Raw genomic sequence first — 16,561 nt, forward strand, 5'->3', positions numbered from 1 at the left:
ATTTTATTAATTAAATTATGATTGGATCGAGAGTACATTACAAGAAAAATATTGATTACATGTCACATTTAGAATACATTATTTACTTTTTACGATGAACGAGGAGACGGGAGGTTTATCTTTGAAAACTTCTCGAAATCTGTTACACAGGAAAACATTCCATTCATCTTATTTTAAAATTACAAGTAAAGTAAACTCCCTATCCGATATTGGCAGGACGAATGTGGCCTTTTGCACTTTTAGATCTCTTGATAATAAAGATATTAAGTGAGGCTCTTCTTGGTTATAATCGTATGATGCAAGGCAAATTCAGGTCCATCAATAGGTGTGTCTGTTGATTAAAGAGAATTGTAACGAGTTTTTTGTACACATAAAAACATAACAACAGTTAACTGTTGCATGAGTTGTTACTTAAAATGACCGAAAGTTTCTCTTCTCTGAAGAGTTCAATTTCTGGCATAAACGTCAAATAAGTCAGGTCGGTTTTCATTTTATAAATGTAATCTGACATAAGCTTCGAAAAATTGAGCTTCTTATGTATATGATAAGAATTTGTGACAGTATATCTTATAAAGAACTTTTCCTTCACTTTCGCACAGTAGAGTACAGTAATATCGAAAGTACATTTTCAGCAGACACTCAGGATGATTGTACAACGGTAAACATATAAGGACATTTTTCTTAAATATATATTTATATAATACAGTACGGCTGAAAAAGTGAGAATAGTAGTGATGTAATTTCGATGGAAAGTGACAGAGACGATTATCCATTCATGACGATTTTATTTATATCGTAATCCGATTTAAAGGATTAGAACCGAACGTCAATGAAGAAACAAGATGTTGAACTTTATTTTTCGTGCATCTTTTATTTATCCGAAAATAATAATTTCCTTTAATTACGAAATTTATTTTTCACATTCCTTATGTTGCTATAAAAACTTGACTTCAAATTTGTCGAAGTTTTTAAAGCATACATCTCCCTATTACTAATGCTCACTTTTGCGGTTGCAGCCTGTATTCAACGTTTTTAACTTTATCATATTTTTCGTGGTATATAGAATAATAGAAATACCGTAAATACGTATAAGTTAAGCGTACGATTCAGAGATTACGCTTCCATGTGTGAAGCGTTTCTTTTCATCTATAGATCTTTAGATTTTCTCTTTATATTTTATGTATATATATATATATTTATTTATACTTATATATTTTTATTATATAATATTTATATTTCATATATACTTTTAATGTTTATTAACATTTAATTCTTTTTTTTCAACAAGGATTACGACATTGCAATTTCGGCTGATGAATCGAAAACATTTAAAACGTAATACTGTACAATGTATGCACGACTAGATGTTTCAAAGCCGACAGGCTTGTTATTTTGATATTTAAATGAAGTAAAAATGGACTTGCAAATTGTAATTCATTAGTATGACATGATGGATTTTGGTCGGATACAGTTTCACATTTATATATAATTCTCAATTTGTGTAAATATTAATGACAAAATAATGACAAGAAATTAGGATAATTTAGAAACATTTTGACATGTAGAAGAAGACCTCGACATTTTTATCATCGATATAATTATTGTGATATTTTTAATTATTGTGAGCTAAAAACAATTGTATTTAAATAACATAATCTATGATAATATTTTTGTATCAATATAATAGTTATATATCTGAAAATATTTTACTACTCAGTTTCACACGAAGTCTCAAACAAGTGTTCAGATTTCTCTCAATTTGATAAAAAGGAACTAATTTACTTTTACAATTATAGATTAACGTTGCATCTATATATCTGTATTGCGTAATTTAACATAACATAAACATTTAACTGTTTAATATAGAAGGTCAAAAGTATTTATCTGAATCGACGAAACTTGAAAGTATTGAAAGAACTAGTTATATTTTGGAGCTATTTTTTTTATTAGCATGTCGAAGTATCTCTGAATTATACCCTAAATATAAATATCGTTGAATATTTATATCGTTAGATATCATTAATCGTGTTCGACAAAGATCAATGCGCGACAAATAAGTTATGATCGTGCAAGAGCGGATAAACGAGCAAAGACGACGTACCTCGATGCTCGATTTCGTTACATTCACACATTATGCTCCGGATTTTTCTTAGTGTATGAAATTATACACTCGACAGTATGGCGATAAATAACAGTCAATACTCGATTAGCATATTCGTTCGCAGGGAGTAACATTAGGCCTTCCATTAACTTGCAAGCTATATATACATAGCACACTTTGAACTCTTCCAGGCCACATTTGTCACACAAAGACGGACTTAAGCGTTCGACGACACATGTAGTAACATGCCTATTCCCCTTTTTCTTTTCTTTTCTCCTCTTCGGTTTTTCTCTCTGTTTCTCATAGAGATTGTACAATTATAAGAGAAATAAGGGGGCAATCTTATAAACCTGAGAGAAAATAGTTCACGTCACCTGAAGTGACAGATTCGATCAACGTATTTAGAATTTACTCAGTAATCCGTCTCCTTGGAATGCACCTGTCTCGCCTTAAAATATTACTTTGTACGTTTAATTATTGATCTGTATCAAGCGAAACGCGAGATCGGTCTCTTCTTTTGCTCCGCAGATTGAGATCACGTTTCCCTCGTGATAATGCTCGTGGAGCTTGCTGCGTCAGGTGTGTGCGTCAGTCGTCTCAAAAATACATCTCTAAAATCTTTCAAGTATCCAAAAACTTAAGAAATATACATTCGGAGTTACGAGCAGTGTTAAGTACCGTGCAATAAACGAAAACGTGAGTGCTCTGTGTTCTGTTTACTTGCGTGGGCACACGAAGAATATTCACACGACATACGACCGTATCTTTGTTTTTTCTATTTTTCTTTTTTCTTTTACTCTCGCACATTGGCATTCCGGACGATATGCGTCCGGACGGACGTCCTTTTTAATGACCATTGATATACCTATAAAAGTGCAGAAGAGAGAGAACAGTTTTTCTCAGTGGGACGCTTCTCCTTATCTTCTCTTCGCCTGTTTCTTTTTCTTTTCCTTTTAGGGAACATATTCTTTCTCGCTTTTACATGTAATACCGCTACATGTCTCGTTATGTATATATGGTCGTCCACCTATTCGTTTACGATAGGATTGTATTTCGTCCTCGCTCTTCGAGCGAGAACGCCAAGTACTCCGCGTTAAATCAGAAACGTCGATCAGAAACTCGATCGTGATGATCGAGCTAATGTAGTGTGTGCCATTCCGCGATTTGCTTCCTCGGCGACAGCGTCATTTGGAGCCAATGTTCTCGTCCTTGATTATTACTGTTGTCGCCTGTCGCGGGTCCGATGATGCATGATCCAATCACGGCGTTTCCGCCCATCAGTTCGCTGCTCGAATCCAGTACACGCACCTTGCACAAACGTAATTATTCATTTTTCGTTCTTATGCAACGCCTGCCGGTATTATGTCTCTGTCAAAAATTCTAACGAGTGTCTGTTACAAAATAATCTTGCCTTCTGTGATCGTTTCAATTCGTTACCTTTCACACGGGACAGGATTCGCAGGAAATATACACAGCGATAAATTTGAACCTTCAAAGGTCAAAGCATCGAGTGCGAGCATATGATACTCTACATTTGATTAAGAGTAATCACGTGCAGTGGAAAAATCTACCAAACGTAAATCTAACAATTAAAACTCCCTTTTTTTCTCTTTTTCGTCAGAGTGCGGAATTTAATTTAACTCGCTGAAGTCAAAAGAACTTACTTTCTTGGGTTCTTGATGGGTTGATATTCTCAATAGTAATTGAATTTACTGTTAATATCGAGGAACAATCATACCTCTATAGCCGACGATGCAAGCGACGAAGCGGGTATATTAAATGACATCGCTTCGTTCCAGACGGGATTCATCGTTGCCCTTCTAACGGCTGTCTTCTTTTTCTTCTTGATTCTTCTCTCGCCGCAGAGGAGGCTAACCTTCGCGAACGGATCTAAGCTCTCCTTGTCCTGCATCAATGTTAATTAAATAACACTGAGGTTGCTTATGATAACTATCACAAATGAAGAGCGGAATATTGTGTTTGCAGACTAAAGTTTAAATGCTGTTATTGAATTAGCCTACCTGCTGAGGAAACAGATTTCTGGCTTTCATCATGAGCACGGTGAGCCTCTCGGCGCTTGGTAAGTAGGACAAGGAGACCAAAATTTCTTGGATTTCTTCCGGCGGTTTGCGCTCCCTCGCTATTTCTCCCCAGACGTCCGTCCAGGAAGTGGAAGAGACTGGATCGAGGCTGTCCATCGCCATTCTCAGCGAGCCCACCACGTCGTTTCTCGAGAAACGATCGTAATCGAACACCTAGCGCGTTGTAATATGAAATGTTATCTCAGGCTTCGAACAATCGCGCGCGATCCGATAACAGCATGACAGAATTACCTGCAAAACCAAGGTCTTCTCCTGCAGCTCTTCGTAGCTAACGGGGAACTTGAAGTGCTGATTGAAACTCGGATTCGGATTGTTCCGGTGGATCTGCGTCTGCCTCTTCCTGGTGTCCACTTCCGGGCTGAGGGTCAACTTCACGTAGGGATCGTTGAAGCCGCCCTGGTCGCTACCAGCGAGATCTTTCGCCTCGATCAAGTGCACATGCAGGTCCGATCTGTCGAAGTCGTATTTCAAGCGCAGGTGAAGCTCGCCCAAGTGTTTCCCTGTCCTGCGAGCATCATACGATCATTATCTCCGTTACTTTTATCGCCAATCATGCGTTTTCCCTTTCTCTAGCAAAAGAGGGATAATAATTTCAGGTCCGCGGTTTCAGTCAGTCAAGTTTTATCAAGTACCTGCGGGCGCTGAGAAAGACTTTGCTGTCTTGTTTTTGGTAGAGATCCGGTTGTAGGGAACCAAGCGGAGAAGCGGGTGGTATGGGGCCACCATTGCTGCTGTCGAGGGAAACACCAAGATTTCTTTGAAAAACAGCACGTCCCGACGATGAAAACGCAATAAAAAATTTAAATATTGGGTTGTTCGGAAAGTAATTTCGACTTTTTGCATATAAAAATGAAAGACCGTATTTTTAATAGAAAGAAAAGTTTTATTCCGTTAAGTATTGACCCCATTTTGTTCCAACCCCTTTTGCCATCTTTGAGGTAATAATATGACGCCACGCTCGTACAACTTCTGTTCCTTATTGGCTGAAAACTGAATTAAGTGGTTTTTTTGACACCTTCATTTGAATCGAAATTTTTATCATCCAAAGAATTTTGCAATGACCGAAACAAGTGTGATAATCGGATGGTGCCAGATCAGGTGAATATGGTGGATGCGGTAGCAAATCCCATCCAAGCGCTAACAACTTCTGACGAGTCATTAAACTTGTGTGAGGTCTGGCGTTGTCATGATGAAACACAATACCTTTTCTGTTCGCTAATTCTACTCTTTTCTGCTCGATGGAATCATTCAATTTGTCCAATTGATGACAATATACATTCGAATCAATCGTTTGCTTGTTTGGTAGCAGCTCAAAAAAACCATTCCTTTACAATCCCACCAAACAGAGAGCATCACCTTCTTTTGATGGATATCAGCTTTCGATGTGTTTTGAGCTGGTTCATCATGTTTGCATGATCTTTTGCGTTTAATACTGTTGTACACAATTTATTTTTCATCTCCATTCCAGTTATGAGTCGTTTCAGAAATGCATCGCTTTCCTCACTTGCTGCTTCAACAGCAAACCGCAGATGATAATGCGACGAGTTAAATCGCTTTCTATGAGAACATGTGAAACCCAAATATCGAACTTTGAAACGAAACCAAGTTGTTTCAGATGCTCGTGCACGATCGAATTCGATAAATTCAATCTCTCAACAACTTCTCGTGTTGTTAAATGACAATTTGCGTGCACCAATGTCTTTATTTGGCCTTCATCAGACTCAATTGGCCTTTCAGAACATGGTGCACCTTTTGAGATCGAAATTTCCAGAACAAAATTTTGAAAACCAATTCTGACACGTGTTCGGTCGACACATCCTCTCCACGGCACACCGTTTTTTTTTGCTTGCGCTGCATTTTGCCTTTACGGAATAAAAAAGCAAAATATGACGAAAATGCTCACGTTGTTTTTCTATTTTTCTATTTTCTATTTGTGGTATGACGCCAAACAAAAACAGCTTGACAGATTCCAAAACAACTTTCTTGCAAATGAAGCTCGAAATGTGCGTGGTAAAAACGTAAAATAATTTTCTGGTTTAAAATGAGGTTAAAACTGCTTAAGAAAGTAATTAACACCATCTATTTGCAAAAACTGAAATTACTTTCCGAACAACCCAATAATTCGGCGAGTGAATAATTCGAAGAATCTCCGCGAGGAACACGCTCGAATTGGTCTCATAATTGCAACAGATAAATATTTTGGGATTTAATATTGGTTTATTAATAATAGCATCTGAGAGCGCGACAACAATGTTTGTACGTTTTCGAAAATTTTAACATTTTTATTCATTTCAATTCATTTAAATTTTATTATTTACCTTCGCGAGAATATTAAATACGTTTATGAGAATTTTAATAATTCTGCCACGCTTACGAGAAGTTTATTATTGACTTTTATGTGAGTATGTTATTGATATTTACCTTATGGAAGCACGTGGCGGCGGGATGAGAAGAGGCGACAAGCAACGACTGGCTTGTCTCGAAGTGCCTTGAACGGCATTTATTGGCGAACATACGCACGTAGAGCTCACGCCCGTTGCTACTGATGACAAAGAGGTCTGCGAAGGCGACGCATTTCCACTATGCAGGCTGCTCGAGTAACTGGCAGGACTTCCACAACGTGCATCCAAGGACGCCGCCCTAGCTGGTGAGGGAGACCTGTGGCAAGTTCCGAAGCTGCAAGTCCACGCACAAGAGAAGAGAGGAATTCAAGAGTTTATGTATTGAACGAGATCGATCGCGCATTACTTCCCCATTTGGAGACTTACGCGAAAAGATTACATCTTACGTAAATGTATTTACTTGAAAAGTTACACAAACGAAAATGACACGAACAAGGATCGTCCCGAGATCAAACAAACAGACGTTCAACTTAATGTGTTATTATTGCACAGTATGTAGACACGAATGATTAATTAATTATACGCAATTGTAAGCCTGGCCACGGTAAATCGCCCGGTTTAATTTTAAACAAAGCAAACCCCAATCTGCGCAATCTGTGGAACTGATTCAACAAAGCGCATATTTTAGAGATTGTGAGAAAAAAGAAAATAATCGACTTCACAAAGATCTTAAATTTCACGAGCGAAGATAGGTGCAATCCACCGGGACGGAGCTTTTGCAATTAAGAGAATAAATGATTACTGTGTTGTTTAAATCAATCAAGAGGGCTTTGAAAATGTGGGGCAACGAGCACTATTATAAATATACACCCGTCATGTGTTCACATCTCGAATCATCGATCAATTTGTTAATTTCCGCGAGCAATATTTTTCATCGTACTTCCGTGTGCCGCTCTCGAGAGACAAGTTTCACACAAAATCGTTCGACATTATTTAAATAAAAAAAAAATAAATAAATAAAGGAAACAGAATATATTACAGGAAAAGAATATATTACCAATTTTCGACCTTCAAAGCTGATTCTCTCAGAGTCTGCCGCAAGGGAAATTCATTCGACATTTTGCCCAGCCGGATTCTCTTTTTCCGAATAAAATCACCCTCTTTTCAGCACATTGTGATTTCTCCCGCTTGTTTACTCCGTATATATTACGTAAAGGCGAACAATGAATACATGCGTCACATATTTTTTTCCATCAACCTCGAGTTCCTGCTGGGTGGATACGAAGAGGCGGCGTGTAAGGGATCGTGTCGAACATGATGTCGTCCGTCTGGACCGAACGCCCTGATTTGAGGCGATGATCCGCGATGACTCGAGGAGCAGGATGCACCCTCCAGTGAGCTTTGAGAGCTGACAGATGAGTTTCTCGCCAATGTTCGACCGCCACTTCCGCCGCTACCGCCGCCAGGGTAACTGCGACTTTGATGAGGCAACCCTCCAAGCGGAAAAGGGATTACGTGTGAAATTAGATGAGATGACAAATTATCATGCTAATAACGGCCGGATAGACTTTCTGAGAAAGAGTCTTTCAGTCGCGCGCAATGATAGCTCGTAAATTTCCTCGTAATCTAATTCCGGGGAGAGGATAAGCGACGGCGAGCGAGGCGTGAATCGACACCTCAAAGAGGAGTCCTTTGTGTGTGACCGGTAACAAATGATACCATTTTGAAACTCAGCGACGATTGTGGGAAACAATTTCAGAGGCGATCTTTGATTTCAAATTGTTTGTATGTATGTGCAATTTTCACGGAAGCGAAACTAATGTATACGCGTACCCATAGGCAGCATTCCCGTAGGCATTAATTAAAGTTAACTGGATGTAATTTCGCAGAAACTACCTTGAAGGGAGAATCTCTCCACCTCTTTCTCTCTCTCTCTCTCTCTCTCTCTCTCTCTCTCTCTCTCTCTCTCTCTCTCTCTCTCTCTCTCTCTCTCTCTCTCTCTATCTATCTCTCCCTTTATACATATTACGTGTAACTTCAACTAGCGTTTGCGGGGACGGTCCTATATGAAAACAATTTATAGTTACCCGATTCAGATGTCGACGGCTGCACGGCATGCTGCTCCTTTGCAATGTTAAATTCCTGAAACAGAAAATCAAAGCATAGAGTTTCAACAGCCTCGGTGCGGCGCATGCTGGGTTTATTGAATCCGAGCGTGTTACACGCTAAACGGTCGTATAGATTTTTAATTAAGTGTTTGGCAACGCGTTCGCACATCTCCCACTACGAACGAAAAAGAAAAAGAAATAAACAGAGATAACGCATCGGAGGAATTTCCGACAGATTTTCTTCGAATGGAAAATTCTGTTAAAATTATTTTCACAGAGTATTTCCGCGAATGGCTCGATTGCATGCACTATAGATATCGTAAATCGTTGCGTAAATATGTTTGACTTGTTTTCGTATCTGGTTATCGTCGTGTTTATTACATTGAAACAACAAGAATTCGTCATACCACCGCGCGCATCGTAAGTATAGTGAGCCGGCAGTGATACCGTCAAACAAAAATATCGAAAGAAGGGAAAATTTGCAGAGAATATGACGAAAAGACGTGGACGAGAAAAATAAAGTCTCGCGAAAATACAGAAAATTAAATTCTCTCTCCAAGATCTTCCCATTCCGCGAAATTACTTTCGGTTATATATTTATTAAACTGCACGAAGGGAACGTTCTTTAATTCTCGACTCGCGTTGTGTGATAAAACATGCATTCTGGAGATTATCACGTTTTTATAATTTCAATTAAAAACAAAAGATATAAAAAGAGAAAAACAATTCCATAATAAAACACAAGTGTTTGGTTCGAATAAATCTGGTCAATTTCGTCCATTCGTCGATCGACGAGCTGACATAAAATATTTTGGACAACGTAGACGTCAATTCTTTTTTAATATGGTGGATCAATTAAAAGCACGGTATTGTTGATTGATAAAGAGATTTATACTAGAATTATCGAAGCGCACAAAGTGACCGGTAATTTCTTGCAGAAATCACTTGAATTTATTTAACGACGCATCTCATATCTTTGACGGACACTGAACAAAACTAAAATGAATAAATAAATAAATAAACTTTCCTGCCCGGCTATTTTTCTAAAACTTTGTCATTTCGATTGCTCCGGTGGAAATAAGGTCGCGCCGATCGCCGGTAGTTTCAGTGTCAATCGATGAAAGGTCCTTCCTCCGTAATCTCGCCTTGCCGATCCAATCTGCTGATCACGCGTTTCCTATTGACGCGATCGCGCGGCGCCGATATTTATTTTCCAGGCACACACGAAACGTGCGTGCACGCGTACGCTGGCAGGGTTACATATTAATTAACGCTTCACACACCGATGCTTTCATACTCATCTCGGGCGTGTATGTGCGTCCGATGTGTACACGATGCTCTCGCATTGCCGCCGATATGTAACATTAATTAGACCCCGCCTCGCCCCGCGCTTAATTTCACCCACCTTCGCCTTTGACGCTGCGATGACGAGAATCGCATCAATATTTTCACATCGGTGTCCGCGTTCGTTACACGCACGAGCCGCCGGCTGCTTTCACACACTGCACCGTGCAGAAACAAAAATGGGATGTTGATGCGTTTTAACAATTTCCACGTGACTCGCGTCGCGTCAGCTCAACTGTCGACAAAGTTGCCTTTTAATTAAAATACAGACAGCTTGCTTGGCCGTTGCGAAAAATGTCCTGCTTTGCGCGTAGAAGCGAGTTCATCCTCTCCACCATTCGCGTGCAAAATCGCGTGCACGCTTTGTGTGAAAAAATACGGGATCGGGATTTTGCGCGGGGCAGTTTCACGAAATGTCTTCTCCGGGTCGCGCAATCTCTCCGCCTGACAGGTTGCCTTGGCCGTTCTCTGCCGTCCGTATCTCCCGGGGGAGGATCGAACGGTGGCTTTTTGAAACGGAGAGCCCTTTGGAAATTAGCCGGGGAGCTCGCATAACGGACGTAGTGTACGGAGCACAAGCAAACGTGCTCATCGCGAGGAAGGTTCTCCAGAACGTAAGAGAGGAAAAGAGCCGGAGACGCCAAGTTCGAGTTTCAACGTTGTGACGAAAGGGTAGATGGCAGTTAGGGGCGAGGTCGCTGGAGGCTGCCTTTGACGGGTCGATACTTGGAGCAGCGCGAGCAGAATCCACGCGGTTCCGCCCATCGAGCCAAAACACCGAAATCTCCGCGCTCCGTCCTTTTTTCCGTCTGCCGCGCGTTCACGCACGAAGTGCATGCGGGGTCTCTCTCTCTCTCTCTCTCTCTCTCTCTCTCTCTCTCTCTCTCTCTCTCTCTCTCTCTCTCTCTCGCGATCTCAAATCTGCATAACGATCCGAGAGCGGTCACGATCGGCGGAACAGCCCGTGAGGGCCGGCGAGCGCGACGACGACGACGGCCGTGTCGGCTGTTTATGTTGGGCGTTTCATTCGCCGGGCGGCGTGTTCATATACCGTACTTATGCCGTTATGCAAATTTATACAGGTCCCTTTCTCGACAGACGAGAACACCTGCGTGTGCGCGCGCGTCCGTGCAAAGGTCCGTGCCCGTGGGAGGCTTCTGTGACAGGGTGACTTCCTCCAAATCCTGATTAAGCCGACCGACGATTGACTCGACCGGAGTCGCCATTTTTTGCTTCAAAATTCTCTAGAGACCTGAATTTCCAACCGATCATCGACACCAATGGATGAGGGGTTGATCCTGATCCTAAATTCCAAAGAGATCTGTCTAGCCGAAATTTTGAAGAAATTATCGGTCCAGGGTTCATAGGTTCATGGGTTTAGGGTTTGTCTGAAAAGTTTATCGTTTAAAGTACAGTGTCTTGGGTTCGACCTCAATGGGTTCGAGCCTATGGATATTAAATGCGAGACCCCAGAACTTATAATCACCTTTTAGAAAACTCAGAATTTCAAAGCTCATCATTTTGGCCCACATTAAGAAAGAATTAAACCATGGATCCAATAAGTAAAAACATGGAGAACATTGGCATTCAGCATTTCTAGGCTCGGACTTGATGTTTTATAACTGAATATTCAACGTCGAGTATTATTAGGTTCTCGAGCTATGGCTACATTGCGTTCTTTGGATTATTTGGGGCTCTTAATATACAGGGTGTCCCATTTTAACTTTCGCATTAAAAAATCTCGAAAACTATGAAAGATATTAAAAAACGCTAAAACACGTTTTTCATGATTTCGAAGGGGAAAGAGAATGGCTTTATCAGTTTTTTATTTGGAGGGCATTTTCAAGGTCAGTTGAAGGTCAATTTAATTTTTTTAAATAGAAAGCCCAATTTTTTATTATATCTCCTTTTTTTACCAATTAATTTTAACAACTTTCGTCTGAAACATTTTTTTATTTGCCTAATATTTTTTGAAATATTTCAGGAAAACTTGGTAACTTTTTCAACATTTAACTTACGATATCTCGTTAACTATTCGTCGAAAGAAAAAATAGTATTAAACGTTTTTACTTTATTTACTATCAAGAATATATTACTATAATAGTGCCCTAACTTTTGTTGACTTATCGATCTTTGAAAATTCCAAAATTATTAAAAGTTAAAATGGGACACCTTGTATACGGCTTCATGCATCCACGAGCTAAAAAGTTCTCGGATTGATTCCTAGATTGATGGGCTTAAGAGTCAAAATCCTTCGGTTTTGTGCTTAACGGGTCTATATTTGATATTTTTATATTTTGGGCATATGAGTTTTGGTTTAATGAGTTTCTGGTTCAAGATCGATAAATTTCGAGGTGTCTGTTGATTGGTTTCATAGTTTCAATCCGTTGAATACGCTATTAGATAGAAATAAGTGTCGAATAATGAGTATTTCACAAGTTTCTCGCGTTTAACGATAATTTTTCTCTTTTGGGGCTAGTAATCCGAGAAGGAAATGTTTTTTTCAATTTTGGCAAGACAGATCTCTTCGGAATTTATTCAGGAACAACCTCACCCATTGGCGTCGATGATCGGTTGAAAATTCAGGCCTCTAGAGAATTTTGAACCAAAGAATGTCATCTGGCCCCACTGTGCAACGGCGTGGAAAACTTTACCGGAGCTTGGCTCCGGTAAAATGTATGAGAAAATTCTCGCGTTTTATTATAGCCGATACTATCAACATTTTATTAATGATATCATCAACGTTTTGCTTATTATCAGAGGACGCATCGCGCAAGAGGAAATTATTATCGGCGACTCTGCCGGTTAATCATCGATCGCTTTAATTGGAACTTGACCCGAAAGCCACTTTGAGTGAAGGCGCAGCTGCGCGAAATGGATAAGGCATTACCGGGAGACATATCGAGAAATGGACGGTATTGTTTCTTTTTTTTTTTTTATTTATAATATATTTTATTTATATTCACTTCAGATGGGGTGCTCATCAGTTTTAACACTCAAGCGAAATGTGCAGATCCTCTGGCTGAGATACAAGGGGTCGATCATGAGTCTTTTTCTCCGGCGTAAACTCATGAAGAGTGAAAACTTCCAAGTATTCTCGAGTTCGGAAATTTTCACCTTACGCCGGAGGAAAAGGGCTTCGCGCGATACGTACTTCGAGATGAACGCTAAACAATAGAAAGCACTTCGGGCTTCCTCGCTTTCTCGGGGATAACAGACGCGACGATATTTATCGTTAAGTGTTTAAGCGGCACACGAGAACATGATGTTAATAGCGCACACACGCGCGCAAGCACCTGCACGGAGCTCGTTTAAATATTAAAACGGTCAGGTCTTAAAAAGAAAGAAAAAATGCCAACACGACCGACTTAATTAAAATCGCCGTAATGACGAGATCTTTTGGCGGATCAAAGGCTCGGGGGCGACACGTGCGCCGAGACGGGACGGCGTAAAACCGCAAAGCGACGATATCAAAAATCCATACACGTGCGATATAAATTTCTTCCTTCCTTTTTCCGCCGTCCAAGTTATTTCTTTTTTTTCCCCATCGTGACGCGGTGCCGGCGCGACTTTAATTCTCGCGTCGGTGCGGGAAGAAATTAACGTGCTTTATCATGCAGATTTTCGCGCGGATACACGGCGGCGATCTTCGCGCAGCGGACTGGGACGAAATTCCGTGTGGTTGATAAAGCATTTTGCGTTCATCGAGCTGCTGCCCCTGCGCGACGAAATATTCGAGGACGCGGGCGACAGCGGACGAGGAGCCCGACGGGGGCGAGATATATTCGCTCAGAAAATATACTGTTATCGACCATGCATAACAAGCACTGACGGCAGATTTTTAGTCCCGATTGAAAGGAATGACCCACCTCCCGTCGTCCATCGGAGCGCGCACGGAAGATACAACACGCGAATACGCCCCCGCATAAACTGTCTCCCGAGACACGAGAAACGAGACTTCCGAGATCTCTCGGCTCTCTCTTGTCGAGCAGCCACCAACAATCGATGACGGGCACTTAAAAAATATATCTCTCCTTCCACATATTAAACAAAAAGAAAAAAAAAACATTTACGAAGTGAAAAGAGACGCGTCTCCTGCTTTCGAAACGTATCTTGTTTTTCCCCGTCTCTTCTCATTAATTCGCACTGATTCGCCACATATTTTCCGTTTCCTTTTACGCTCGGGTCTGCAAAAGCAACGCGCGTACAGCTGCATCGGATTTAAATGAAACTGGAACAGTCGCTGGCGAATGGCAGTAGAAAATTCTATCAACTTCTATGACTCCAAATTAATATCGAAATGGAAAGCTGTTACGTTTCGTATTTTTGTTATCCCGTCGCTGCAGCAGAACGGCGGGCGCGTTCACGTTCAGTGTTCAGGTCTCTCTGAAAGCCGAAAGCGAAGCGTTATATTTATTATACATTCAGCCGTGCGACGCGCGCGCGAGAAAGAAAAACTTCGCCGTTCGTCAGTCGTGAGAGAAAAACGTAGGCGGTCGAAAAAGCTCATCCGCGGATGCGCGGACACGCAGGAAACATCGAGGACGAATCGATATGTAAATGACAGCTTATTCGATATACACCTTTGACTATTCACACTGGCGCGTTTCACACTCGATTTGCTCGAGGGAATTAATTGGAAATTACTCGTGACAATAGGAGGCATTATAATCGCGCCGATTAAATTGGAAAAAAATCGGGGTACAACCGATTGCGTTTGCAGCAGTGATGATGCTCTTTCGGCGACGCGGAAGCCGAAGAAATATTATTCACACACGTGTCGACAGTCATTGATCAAACTCCGCGATCAAACGCGGAGACTCCGCTAACGATAAAGAGGCCTTAACACGCGATGTAACTGGGTTATTAGGATGTCCCAACCATGTACGTATTATTGATTTATTATCTATTGATTACTCGTCGAAGCGGGGACGGACAATGTGTCGAATCGGTAATCCGTCGCCGTGATAATTCCGCCATTAATATTCCGGTGTCCTGTACAAGAGTGTGCACGTCTGTATGTACGTACGTCGGCTGTGTGGAATATCGGTAATTAATATCAACGTCAATACCAACATCGCGACACTAAATCGGAGATAAACGTGATGGTATTAACAAATCAGGTAATTACCAATATTAATACTAATAATCGCCTACGACTACCTATTGTGTTGAGTTTACTGCGCGTCGGTCAGTCCGCAAAATCCGCCTCCCGCTGAGAGAATTTCCTCGCCCGGCAAGACGGGTTTGCAGGTTTCGAAAGCAGAGGGGCAAAGAAAAGCGGGCAATCTCTCCGTCCGCGATTGTGCATTATAATAGACCGAAGAATCGGATAAAGAGATACGCTTTGCTCCTCTCTCAGTTAAAGAATCAGTGGAGAGACGAATAAAATGCGCCGATATGCGGCGGACGTTTTTGGAACGCCGAAAAATTGTGCATAATCGAACGGCGCGCAATGAGGATTGCTTTCTCGTCTTGAGGATCTAATGAGCAAGTATGAGCGACGTGAGCGACGAATCTACCGGGATTATTACTGGGAAATAGCTCTGACGCGCGCGCGCGCGTTCGCGCGCGTAACGCAGTAATGCGGTGTCACGCGAGTAACGCGAGTAACGCGAGTAACGCGAATAAAGCGGTATACGAAATTTCGCATACACAGGGCTCTACATAATTCCCATTCGAAGAAAACGGCGTAAACAGCTTTGTATTCGCGCACCTAGACAACTCCCTCGGTGAATGAGTGCGCGCATTCGCGCGAAACCCGCCAGCTCTCGGTGCGTCGTCTCTCGCGCCGTTCGGAATAGCGCTATAAATTGCGTAATTTGCATAATTGCGTCGGGGAATGTATCCCATTTAGGTTGAAAGCGTTGAAAGCATCGCTCCTATCGAGACTCTCGGTCGATTTGTAATTATACGAACGTCACCGCGCTACATTTCGCGTCCGATTCCGGCTCGATTGAACGCACGACATTTTTCAGTGTGCTCCTCGCGAAATCACAACCTGAGCAAAAATCGTTAAGGCCATCCTCATGAAGCATAAGGCCCCGATAAGGTTGAAAGTAGGATATTCTAAAAAGGGATGCTTCATTATTACCACAGGCCCCGAGATGGATCTTTTTGAAGTGCCTTAGATTTTACGAAATAAGGCTTTGATAAGGAAAACTGATGAGGGCCTTAGAAGGATTTATTAGGAGTATCTTAGATTTAATAAATAATGGATAACTTTGATAGGGAAAACTGAGAAGAATCTTAAGATCTTTTAAGGGTGCCTAAGATATAATAAATAAGGCTTTGATAAAGAAAGCTAAGAAAGGCCTTGGAAAGATTTATTAGGGATGCCTTAGATTTTACGAAATACCGCTTTAACATGGAAAACTGATATGGGTGTTGGAAGGATTTATTAGGGGTACCTTAAATTTAATAAATAAGGAATAACTTTGATGAGGAAAACTGAGAGGAATCTTAGAATATTTTAGAAGATGTCTTAGATCTAATAAATAAGGCTTTGATAAAGAAAGCTGAGAAAGGCCTATTAAGAGAGCCTTAGAAAGATTTATTATTAAG

At 41.0% G+C, this 16,561-nt stretch overlaps 1 protein-coding gene across 5 annotated transcripts in view; it reads right to left on the bottom strand.

Moving 5' to 3' along the window:
* Nucleotides 1-1,902: 1,902 nt before the first annotated feature.
* Nucleotides 1,903-16,561, bottom strand: part of Sytbeta (Synaptotagmin beta) — a 38,007-nt gene continuing 23,348 nt past the window's right edge. For 2 of the 5 annotated variants that reach the window (XM_025300549.1, XM_025300550.1), the window contains exons 3-10: nt 8,633-8,687; nt 7,804-8,038; nt 6,625-6,879; nt 4,836-4,934; nt 4,435-4,708; nt 4,123-4,356; nt 3,840-4,007; nt 1,904-3,409 (exon numbers count right to left, since the gene is read on the bottom strand). In XM_025300549.1, coding sequence (XP_025156334.1) covers nt 3,239-3,409; nt 3,840-4,007; nt 4,123-4,356; nt 4,435-4,708; nt 4,836-4,934; nt 6,625-6,879; nt 7,804-8,038; nt 8,633-8,687 — 1,491 coding nt within the window. In that variant the 3' untranslated portion in view covers nt 1,904-3,238. Of the gene's footprint in view, nt 3,410-3,839; nt 4,008-4,122; nt 4,357-4,434; nt 4,709-4,835; nt 4,935-6,624; nt 6,880-7,803; nt 8,039-8,632; nt 8,688-16,561 lie in introns of all 5 variants that reach the window. The other 3 variants (XM_025300551.1, XM_011155966.3, XM_011155965.3) reach the window with 3 other exon arrangements.

The sequence above is a fragment of the Harpegnathos saltator genome, unplaced genomic scaffold (assembly GCF_003227715.2).
Source record: "Harpegnathos saltator strain DR-91 unplaced genomic scaffold, Hsal_v8.6 scaffold376, whole genome shotgun sequence".
Taxonomy (NCBI): Eukaryota; Metazoa; Arthropoda; class Insecta; order Hymenoptera; family Formicidae; genus Harpegnathos; species Harpegnathos saltator.